Here is a 12,269-nt window from a genome sequence, read left to right on the forward strand (position 1 = left end):
CTAGGAAGTGGCTTAAGCACTCAGCCACTCTCACTGGCATCTCTAGAGGCTCCCAGCACGATGCTATTTCAAGAGCCACCTGTGGGCTCACACTCATCTATAAACAGTGTGTTTCCTATCTAAGATAAGGTCAGAAATTAAATACAAATTCCTCAGAGACCTTAAAAACAATTACAGGCCTATTGCACAGAATATTAAAAAAGAAACGTTTGCATATTTTGTCTTTGTAGATCTTTCTGGCAATTAATTCTAAATACATTTTATAATGTGTCACTTTGAGACTGCCAATTTTAAAAGTAAACAGAAAAAGAAGAACAACGAGGTTCTTCGGCCTAAGTGGCTATTGAGATGCATGGCCCCGGTCTCGGCTTTGTTCACACTTGAAGCAGGCCTGCCTAGTACAATGTCAAAGATAAAGGAGAAGTGCCTCAAGAAATACAACACGATACTCAGAGCAGGGAAGGGGAGAGAACCCCAAGCTCGTTGGCCTTTCTGATGTCATGCGCTGACAGTGATCCCAGTGGGGAAATAAAATTGTACAAGAACATCCCTACACTCTCATTATAAAGTGCAGTAAAATTTTCCTCTCAAAGAAATGGAAAATGCAAATGACCTGTAGTGATCCATTTGGTTCATTTTGTGACTATTTTTAGTGATGTAGCATAGACACACAAAACCAGTATGTTTTCCAACACTTAAAAACAATGAAATAGTTGAACACGTCTAGGTTGTTGATGTATGAAGTACTTACACAGTGGCCAAGCTAAGGAAAGCCCAAGGAGGAAAAAGACAAAAGAGAATTAGCAGCAGCAGCAGCAGCAGGCAGAACAAGAACGAAGGCAGAGCTGAAGTCTCTACAACACACCACCTAAAGCGTCAGCTCCAAGAAATACTTCCAACTCGGAGGCGCTTCCAAACGCAATCCAAAGATTTAAATAATTTCTTTAGTTCCCAAGAATATCAATTACATTTATAGGTTATTAGGTGCCCAGAATTCCCTTAAAGCCGAAGCGTTTCCAAAACAGTAAAAGCTTTCCTACTACTGTAAATGAAAATCCTTTTAAATGAATTTGCATAATTAGAGCCATGTGTGCATATGTGAATATAAAACTGGTTTTTTAAATCATGCTCATTTGCATCCCATACTCAAGCGTTATTGAAAAGAAGGCAAGATGAGCTGGGTATGGGAGTGGGTGGTGGTACATTTATAATCCCAGCACTCAGGAACTTTCTGCAGGAAGGTGTGGAGCTTGTGCTTCCAGTCCAGGGTGGTCAAGAAAGCAAGACCTTAACTCAAACAATATTCAACAGACCGTACAAAAATAAGCAAAATAGAGCCCATGAGGTTGTATAACTTGTAATTCCAACATTTGGGGAAAAGGGACTGCTACAAACTTGAGGCCAGTCTACTTGGTCTACATAAAGAATTCCTGGCTATCCAGAGTGTATAAGATCTTATCTCAAAACCCAAAAAGAAACAAAAAGGAGAATCAGAGAGCAGCTCAGTGCTCCAGCATCACTGAAGGATTTAACTGCATTTCCTCACAAGACTGTCCTCTTGCTCAGGTGGCGGAGCACTGTACACGCCTCAGTCCTAAGTGAAAAGTCAAATCTAACATTCAAGCATATATCTAATAGGGACGTAAGTGTGACAACACATGCTTACAGGAACACATGCTTTCCTTGGGATTAGAAGTTCTATGTTATCCTTGGCTATGAAGCAAATCCGAGTATATAGGCTAGTCTACAAGAGACCCTGTCTCACAAAATTTAACGTCTTTCAAAACTTTTTAAAATTGTATTTATCTGATCATAGTTGTGTGAAATTCTTCCATGCTTCTGACTAGCACTCTAAGATTGAAGAAAGCTCTGCTTAAGATACAGACATGAAGAAATTAATGTCTAAACAGTGTGTCTACATTAAGGAAAGTTTCTTTCTGAGAGCAATGCATAAACTAGTACCCAAAACAGGAACCTGATAGTTAAACCTTGAAAACAGCGAGTGTCCCAACACAGATTATCCTGTAACTCCCAAAACCCTTTGGGGAAGTTGACTATACCATGAAGAGGAAGAAACTGAAATCCAGTTACATGTGGACATCTAGCCTTAGGAAGTAAGTGTGAACAAAACACTGTAACTACTTAGAAAAGAATTTTGTGCTTCACCAATTTTAATGAGCAGCATTTTAACACATAGCTAGAAGCGTGGTCACTGGTCCTGTAACTCTAGCTATAAAACCATGGAAGAACATAGGGCTATGTATGATACTATAAGGCTTGTTTATTGGCATTGTAAATTTTCTGATAACCATAAATGAAAGACCCAAATTAAGGTAAAATTATCATAACAAAGGTCATTCCCACTGTCAAAATTAATCATTTGATCTGGATTCCCATTATCATAAAAAGAAAACTAGAAGCTTAAAGGTCTACCTTTGAGAAACTCTGTGATCCCCCTGCCCTCAAATGTATCCTCAATTCTCCTAATGCTTGGATTTCAGGGGTACACCACCATGCCTGGCCTATCTGACATTTTTAACTTACAAAATTATTTTATATGGTTGACCTAATATTACCTTATAAATATTTTAAAAACACAAGAAGACATTAAGAACAAGTTTTAAACCAGGTCTACCTGGGAGTCTTTGATCAAGGTCTTGCCTCAAAATAGCTGAGACAAAAATAACTAATCATAATGAATGTTCTAATGATTGCCAATGTTGGTATTAAGAGAGCTCCATCAGAGAGCTGGATTGCTTCAAATATTTTAGATACGTATATGGGGTCAGCAGATCACTCATGCCTGTCACAGCTTGATCAAGGAGAAAGAATGCCTTATCAGGCTGGAAAAGCCACCGTTGAGTCAGAGCTAATATAGTTGGCCTGTGTTTGGTCATAGCAGTCTCACCAACTTCCTGTTCCTTAGGGGGTGACCCTTAGCAGCTTCTTGACGTCAGCAAAATGTGAATAAGAGAAACGGTTTCTGCTGCTGGAGTTGGTTTCTACCTCACATCTATCTTTATAAGCTGAGGGCCAAAGATCACATTCACAGCTCCATTACTCAAAACTAGTATTCTAGGGTCTTGGTTTTTAGCTTTTGTGGAGTTTTGCTTTTCTGAAACAATAAGATCTTAATAGTGACCTTCACACCAAAACTAAGGACAAAATCCATCACTAAAACTTTGTATGGAACAATTCCAAGTTTGTCAACTTCACATATGTCTGCCTGGCATTTTGTGAAGCAATAAGGGGGGGCCACATATTACATAAATACTGCCCTCTTAAAAGCCACAACCTGGCTAGGAAAGCAAACAAGAGCCAAATGTATAATTGTGTGAGTGCTGCATATCAAGGAAGGAGTGTGGCAGGCAGAGACACAGCCAGAGGGGATGACTTGGGGTACGTTTCCAAAAAGAACTCCTTCAGATATGGTGACAGCTTCCTAGGGGAATACTAATCCTTCTTCCATCACACGCACGCACGCACACACACACACACACACACACACACACACTCCTTCAGATATGGTGACAGCTTCCTAGGGGAATACTAATCCTTCTTCCATCACACACACACACACACACACACACACACACACACACACACACACTCCTTCAGATATGGTGACAGCTTCCTAGGGGGGGAATACTAATCCTTCTTCCATCACACGCACGCACGCACACACACACACACACACACACACACACAGTCCTTCAGATATGGTGACAGCTTCCTAGGGGAATACTAATCCTTCTTCCATCACACACACACACACACACACACACACACACACACACACACTGAGATTCAGTGACATCATTGGTGATGGCTCAGATGAGCCATCTATCAAGCCAAGCTGGGTCTGGGATCACCTAGAAGGCTCCCTTGGGGCATGTGTGCTGAGGCATTCCCAGTTCAGTTTAACTAAGGGAAAAAGTCGCACATGATGCAGGCAGCAGCGTGCTGTAAATTGTGGGTCCTGAATTTAATTACAAGCAGAAAACAAACAGCAGCAGTACTCACTGCTCTCTGCTTCCTGACTATGGCTGCAATGGGACAGCTGCCTGGTCCTCTGCATCCTGAGATGATGACAGCCTTAAACAGGGACCTGAAACCAAACCTTCCTTCTCGAAGTTCCTTTTGTCAGATATTTGTCACAGCAATGAGCAAAGTGACTAACACATCAGCCAGTCTGCCTAGGATGACACAGTCTGACAGATTTATAAGGAAGTCTGGCCTTGGTTTCAACCCTCCAGGACAAAAGCCTTGAGAAAGAAGAGGTTTAGCAGAGACCACAGCACTGCATTCCTAAAGGCACAAACAGGAACAGAGACTGAATTCTGCTGGGAAGAAGACATGAAGAGGGCACGCTGGGCAAAGTGAGGCTCAGAGCAGGCAAGTGTCTGTAGCTGGGGCTTCTCTTCCTAATGTCCACTTGAATTGATAGTTTCAAAATGAGCAAAGTCTAGGTCTCCTCTAACACATAGGTATTTAGCCTTGATTCTTCTCTGAGGGCTCCTCTACTGGAATTGTTCAGGGCTGCTTCATAATTTCAAGGGATATTTTGATGTTCCTGACTTAAACCAAGATATTAAAGAGTTACTAAGAAGATAGCCATTCTGTTTTACACCCTACAAATCCAAGCTCAGCTCTAAGCATTGGTCCCCTGAAACCAATATGGTGCACTGCTTTTCATGATTCGAAGCTAGCTGATGGCTTTGTATCCAGGGGACACATCATAAAACACTCAGGCAACAGGCGCTAAGAATGAGGGGAATGTCATTAAAAGCACACGCGAATGTTATTGGAAAGGTGTTCTGTGGCGACTTGTAGATAAAATTGCAAAACACAGAACATGTGAAACTTGCATAATAACTTTTTTCTGCTTCACTTCTCCCTATGGAATCACAATATTACACTTGCCCAGGAAGAATGCAGAAACAATTTGGAGGCTGTTATCTCTTCCAGTGCCGTCAGGGCGGCCTTACCTCACAGTTGCTGAGATCCAGAGAGACTCCCTTCAGGCTATGATTGCAGGCCAGGCCCAAGAGCAGCGCTCTGAGGAAAGGAAACACACTTATTAGGCACAATTTCACATGCAGATCAGTAACGTGCACACAATGGCACACTCTCACACATACACAAAGCAATCACATACACACACACACACACACACAGAGAGAGAGAGCAAGACACAGAATAAAGCCTGAAAACTCAACCTTTTCTGAAACACCAGCCAGGGACCAGACACTCTCTCAGTTTTTGAAAATGCCAACTGCATTTTGACAACAGGGGGCACGTGACACTTCTGCATTCTTCTGTCTGACAGGAGGTGACTCTACCATAAAAGCAATCCTTGAAAACACTACTATTCCTATGCAAATAAACCCACAGCCCACCTAATTGCACACTGAAATCAAATTTTGTTCATCATAGATAAATCCCCACCTGCATCTGCTTGAAAACTGCATTAATGAACGTTTGAATATTACTATGTGATTGTTACTAGCGTAGCACAGTGAGGCTAGCTTTCCCTAAGGAATAGACAGTGATGGAGTCTGGCCCTACTGTATTCCAGAAGGTGAAATGAGAGTAATACCAGTTTATTAAGTCACCTAACAGAGTATACAGGTGAAGATAAACACCCTGGAGATAAGAAGGCTCACATCTTGTAGCTATGTCCAGAATCCTGGCAGTCCAGCCACCTGCAGGACCAGGGCACATTCATCTCTCTTCTATAAATTGAGAAGAGTAGATTCACTGCCCCGAATATCAACACTCTTAAGGAAATACATTGCTTTCACTGACATAGGCAGTGGAGTCCTATGAAGTCTGATGCCATCGAGAACACCTGGTGCCACATGTACACAAGCAGTTCTTCAGGTCTACAGAACAGAGGCTCAGTGGGCAAAGGCACCTGCTCTCAGGTCCAATGACCTGAGTTCAACCCCGTAACTCAAGGTCATAGACAGAACCAGTTCCTGCAAGATGTGTTTACTCAGACACACACACACACACACACACACACACACACACACACACAAACACAGAGTAGATAAATGGAAAAAAAGTCAGACCTCATGATGAACTCAAAGCTGAGCAGCAGGAAGGAAAGAGACAGTGAGCAGAACACAGGGCAGACAGTGCACACACTAAACATCTCCTTGTGGGCATTTCCTACCTGTCCCCAATGCTCCACCCAGGGAAAGGATCTCTGCCCCCAAAGAGTCTGAGGGCACAGGGAATGTGGGAAAAGAAGGGATCACTTCCTGCCAGTTCCTTGAGAGTTTGTCCTTCCAGCAATTCTCAGGACGTGTGCACACACTGAGAGCTCCAAAGTAGCCACTGTATAGCCATTCTACGTGTGCAAAGGTGGCCACTGTATAGCCACTCTACGTGTGCAAAGGTCAACAACACTTAAAACCTGAAACACTGTGGACTTACCACCAAAACCATCCTGAGTGTGACAGTCTCCTCTACGAACAAGGAGGACTAAGCTCACAGTAGGATTGAAATACATATTAGCTGAATGAGTATGTCAACAATATGATCAAACTTTAAAAGAATCTCTATAGAATATTAACCCTGACAGCTGTTTTAACAAGCTACCAGAAGACAAATCTTGATCAGTGTGTTTGTGTGTGTGTGTGTGTGTGTGTGTGTGTGTGTATGTGCGTGCATTCTCGAACACACACGTCACCTCACCAACCAAACATCGACTATTCTTACTCTCTAACTACCTTGTTACAAATTGATTTCTTTGCATAGAAACAACATATAGTAAATATGACTACTAGTACTAGTAGTAGAAATAGTTAAACATTGGTTAAAACATACACAAAAGAATGGTCTAGACAGAGGTTTAAAAAGACAATGGTCTCTGGGAAAACATCTCAAACTTTCTTCACTTTTGTATACTAACTGTGTCAATGCCCGGAACTCAACTTTTATGTGACGTCTTTTACATAAGCCCCAGAGCCACAGGAAAGACTGAACTAGAAGATACAGCAAAGCAACACCCATTGTGCACTATTCACTGTCAACGGGTACGCCATCCTCCTGCCTCAGAAGCCTTTCTCACAGGCCTGTCCTGCCTCCCTTCTTTCCAGCACACTCATAATCACAATTGTAACTTTCAACGCTCTGGAGGTGACAAATGAGTCACTCACTTCAAGGGCTCGGGAGACAGCTTCGTGCCTGAAAGGTTGATTTGGATCAAAGCCAGAGAACTGCTGAAAAACTGCTTGAAAGACGGAGGGACTTCCTTTCCTTTCCTGGAAAAGAAACAAGATACAAGCATCAAAAGAGAGGGGACGTTCCATCCATCTGGCTTACTGGGTATGCAGACAGGTGAGATCCACAAACAAAACATCTCCAGAAGGACAGTAAATAAGAAACAAGTATCTAAATGATAACTTAAGAGTGTAAGACCATTACACCCACAACACAATTTATTCCTATTTGTGGTTTCTAAACAAAATCATTATGTTTTAGCCCACTGATCTTTAAGAAACATTTAGAAAATAAGGAAGTCAGACTAGAGTGTTACTCACCAAGGTTAAGAGCTTTGCCACTTGACAGACTCTGTTGTGCTCAGTGACAGTTCATTAGCTTATTTGCCTATTTGTTTTTTATAGTGCTGGAGACTGAACCTAAAACTCCGTGCATGAGAGGGAGGCATTCTAACACTGACCCACACCCCAGCCTCTGCTTTTGAGACAGTCTCATGCAACCCAGGCTGCTCTTATATTCACTATATACCCAAAGGTAACCCCAAATTCCTTAGCTTCCTGTCTCCGTCTCCCAAGTGCTGGGATGGTAGAAATGCGCCATTTTGTTTTGATGTCTTACTATATACCCAAGGCTAGCCGGAAACTTCTTAGCTTTCTGCTTCTGCCTTCCAATCACAGGGATGACAGATTAACACTACCACAACCAGTGGGTAGTATGACTGGATCAACAGGTAGACTCAATGAGATGGTTACCTGAAGTGGAACTGAGGCACAGCACGGAAGGTGAATTAAGCCTGTTTGACCAGTAACCCATTTGTCTATCACATTTACACAGTAAACCTAACCATTTTCAGTCCAAAATTATTATAAAGACAAAGTGGGAAGTGGCTGGATGGTGCTTCTCTTGCTACGTCAGTCAACATGGATTAAGCCATACTGTTGAGTCAAACTGTACTCTAACAGTTTGCAATGAAACAGGCCTCAAGGCCCCACAGCGCAGTGTGCATGCTTAGCTTGTTCCATTCTCTAAGAATCCAGAATGGCTCAGCAGCGTGGAGCACTGAGCTGATGCCCATGAAGCCAAGTCATACAGAAGGCAGCAGGCATCTCAGGGGTCTGCCACATAATATGCAACAGCATTTTACATGTGCAGAGGTCTTTAAAAAAAAAACACTGATACTTGAGAGCTTTAAAAGCAATGTTTTAAAAACATGACAGTCTCCAGCTAAGGAGCAAAGGAAAATGTAAACCATGAGAATTTTTACCTAAGAAGAGAGAAAGTCAGATAAGCAGAGCTCTGGTAACAAGACATTAGATATCTCAGAGAGCTATTTCCAGATGTATATATTGTATATTTTGGTAAGCAAATGTGACTTATATTGTTGTTTGGATATACTTCTATTCCTTATCCTCTACTTGTGTGTTGCTTTTAGCATTCCCTATATTTTCTGTCCCTTTATAAGGGACAGTGACCACTTACCACCCCAGTGACAGGTGGCTTGGTGCTAGGAGACTCTGTGACCAATGGCATGTGAAAGAACCTGATGTGACTCTCAGAAAGCAGCTTTCTGAGCCAGGACGCATAGCCAGGATCATCCTGCCCTCTGCTATGTCTTCTGGATATAGGATGCTTCCTCCCAGGCTGAAGGTGACATAGGCAGCCCATATGGGACATGCAGACAACCCAGCCTCCCTGATGGGCACAAATATGAAACTAGTTGTGAACAAAGTCTGACTCACCTGGCTAACAATCTACACCTCAATACAAGCTCGCTAACTTTAACACAGTTACCAAGGGCTTTTCCAGTCTATCCAAGCTAGGTTCTGGGTAGTAACAGCTTAATCATAATCGTTCGCCCTGACAACAAGGCACTGTGTTAGCACTGCTCCGCTATATGCAAAGAACAGGGCCACTGAAGACCAATCATGGCAGAATTCACCGCGGCTGAACTCAAAAGAGCTGATTATACAAAAACCTTTATAAGACGAGCTGTCATCCTGTAATTCAGTTCCTCAGTCAATTACAGCTCTGTCAAAGTGAGGCTTCGTGACCTGCCTCTAAACAAGACAGGACCCTTTCTCACCATGCTGTCTGCCAGACTTGACATTCTCTAACTACACTCTACTGAGGAATCTGAAGCATGTTTTTGATATGTAAAGGCTCATCTCTCCCCCTCCCTATCTTGTTTTGCTTGCTTGTTTGAGACAGAGTCCTATGTAATCAAGGCTGTTCTCAAATGCACTATGTGAGTTGAGGATCACCTTGAACTCCCAACTCTCTTGCCTCTGCTAACTGAGATTATGCACATGTGCTTCCAAATGGGAGACTCTTGAAGTAATGGACCCAAAGTATTTAGAAACATATTGGCATATTTTCAAGGCAAAGAATAGAATAAAGCATGCCACCAAACTGAGTTTTCTAAATAAGTCAAGTTATTCCCTTGAATATATAAGATTTTTAAAAGACTGGCTAGGAAATATGGAGAAGGCACTGTTATTAGGCAGTACCCCAGACCATTAAAGAGTATAACAGACACAATGCAATTGATGCCATGAGCTCATGATCCTACACGAGGATTGAACTGGACTAACGCACATGATGGCTATGAACGCTGCACCTGAGGGGAGTCAAGTGCCTCTCATCACTCTCTCCCTGCAACATGAACAATGTTTATGAATCCTTACTGCTTCTAATGTACTGTGTCAGCAAGCATAACTCTAGAGGGAGAACTAAGTTGCTGTACTTAGCCCTCACCTCCTACAAATTACAGACACAAACTCCAGGGTGACCATTCTTCTTTGCACTTGAGGCTGTTCATATGAACTTCTAGCCTCACCATTGAGAAGAAGCTGTAGACAGAGTACCTGTCCACGCATGTGAAACCACACACTATCACAGAGCTCAGATAAGCAGGCTAGTTAGAGACAAGCCCCTTAAAGCTTGCATTGCAGCACAAATCTTAAACTTTCAAGCCCTCAAACTTACAGCTATGATTTAAGACTCATTTAAGATTTATCTTTCGTATGTAACATTGACTTTCCAAGTCAGCTACAGAGGTCTACAAACCTGTAATCCCAGCTCTAGGGAGGCGGAGGCAGGAAGATTGGCATGAGTTTGAAGCCAGGCTGTAGTGTGAGGTTCTGTCTCAAACAACAACAACAACAACTCCTCTGTTCATTAATCACTCTGTGTTCCTCACAACTCTTCTCAGAAGAAGAGACTCTAAGGCCGCAGTGGTAGCAGGGGACAGCCATACCTGTGAGAGAAGACAGATCTGGAGAGATTGAGCACAGCGAGACACTGAAGGCAACCCCGGAGGAGAGCGCTACACACCTGAGGAAGAAATGGGACATTAGCGCTTTTGCACAATTCTAGGTCCATGAAAACATTTCACTAAAGAGAAAGGCCTCCACCCCATCAAAAGAGGCATTCCGAGAGGCAGAGTAGAAAGAGGCATTACCATCTCCAGAGAACATTCTGTATTAGATAGATCCAGATGAACAATGGTGTTGGGCTGGGCCAAAAAATTGTACATGTGCTGCAAAGGAACAAAAAGTAAGTGAAGGTTAGGTTCTAGAGAGACACAGGCAAGTCTGGGCTTCAAAACCCAGTCACTCGCATGCCCCGGACCTTCTCGGCTGTTTCTCAGAAAGGTTTGCCGATGTTTCTGTTATTCTATCTCCTTCTCTAGGAGCAAAAACCCAAAGGCTGCTTAAAGTAAAGTTACACAGGCAAATAAATATGGCCAAGAGGAGAGTCACTGCAATACACCCCCCTTTACACACGGCTTTGATTTCTTGACCAGTTCGATTTTTATTCTGTAATTTGAGCATTGTTAGTTAACTTTAACTCTTGAGTCTAAAATACCCTGTGAATTGCAGTCACCCTATCAAGACCTAAGTCACTGCTGAGAAAAGTGCTATTTGAATTTGAGCCACAGATGGTCTCAGGCTGTGTTCTCTTCTCCCCAACATAATAATGTTTTCTTTATCTTTAGAGACTTCTAAAATCTAACAGGATCGTCCTGAGCAAAGTATTAGGAAAACAAAGCCAAAAGGACTCAAACTTCAAGTGCTGCGTAAGTATATTCGTCTGGGGTCACAATGCCTAAAAGTTCCGAACCCCCACAACCCTGCATGGAAACAATGAAATAAATCCCTCTGATGTCCGTTAATTTCCCCAGTGTGAACAAGAGCCCGAGCTCTCCAATGGCACAGTCCAAGTTCCCTGCCCCAGATGGCTACCTTCACTGGGTGCCACCAGTTACTTAAAAGAACATGCACGCCTATGCTGACAGAGCCTCATTCCTCAGTCAACACTCATGAAATGCTACACTGTGACTCTATGGTACTTCAGAAAATTCCTCGCCAGCAAGGAATTCGAAAGAACATAAAACTGGCCCGCAGATACTTTGGAGTAACCAGGGGCCCAGGACTGATTTCTGGGATAGCAGAAACACGCTGCCTTCATTTACACAGAATCCCTCAGGCTCTGGGTCCATGACCTTCCTTAAGGCATTTTATTTTGCTGTGGTTTTGCTTCCTTCCACCAGCAGGGGGAACTCTTCCTGAGGTAGTGAGGATGCTCTTTGCCTGTGGCTGTCCCAGAAAGCACAAGGCCAGGTGAGTGTGTGCACCTGCTGAGGACTTTCGAGCCTTGGTGTTGTGTCCTTGGCTAGGAGCCCATGTTCACTCAGCCCCCACTGCACTCCACTGTACCCAGAGGTGACCGGAACAAGCTGTACCTTCTGACCAGGAAGTGTGGAGACTGTTATTCCAGTCTTATTACTTAATCTCTGCCTCTTTTTTATTTGCCTTTGCTTTTGTTTCATTTATTTTATTTTAAAATATTTACTTATTTATTTTATGAGTATGCAGATGAGCATATGTATGTGCACCATATCCATACACACAGGAACCCACAGAGATCAGAAGAGGGCATCAGAGCCCCCGGAACTAGTGTTATAGGTTCTTGTGAGCTGCCGTGTGTGTGCAAACCTATATCCTCTGCTAAACTAGTAAGCACACGTAACCCTT

The 12,269-nt window shown here is 42.9% G+C and overlaps 1 protein-coding gene across 22 annotated transcripts in view; it reads right to left on the reverse strand.

The window, feature by feature from the left end:
- Carmil1 (capping protein regulator and myosin 1 linker 1) overlaps positions 1-12,269 on the reverse strand; it is a 268,322-nt gene that overhangs the window by 88,840 nt on the left and 167,213 nt on the right. For 16 of the 22 annotated variants that reach the window (XR_001780810.2, XR_001780811.2, XR_001780807.2 and 13 more), the window contains 5 exons: positions 10,694-10,771; positions 10,490-10,566; positions 7,170-7,274; positions 4,989-5,058; positions 752-763 (listed from right to left, as the gene is read on the reverse strand). Coding sequence is in view for 16 of the 22 variants with exons in the window: in XM_017315584.2 (XP_017171073.1) it covers positions 752-763; positions 4,989-5,058; positions 7,170-7,274; positions 10,490-10,566; positions 10,694-10,771 (342 nt within the window). In the remaining 6 variants the exon portion in view is untranslated. The remainder of the gene's footprint in view (positions 1-751; positions 764-4,988; positions 5,059-7,169; positions 7,275-10,489; positions 10,567-10,693; positions 10,772-12,269) is intronic. The other 6 variants (XR_001780812.2, XM_017315585.2, XM_011244335.3 and 3 more) reach the window with 1 other exon arrangement.

The sequence above is a fragment of the Mus musculus genome, chromosome 13, assembly GCF_000001635.26.
Source record: "Mus musculus strain C57BL/6J chromosome 13, GRCm38.p6 C57BL/6J".
NCBI classification, from domain to species: Eukaryota; Metazoa; Chordata; class Mammalia; order Rodentia; family Muridae; genus Mus; species Mus musculus.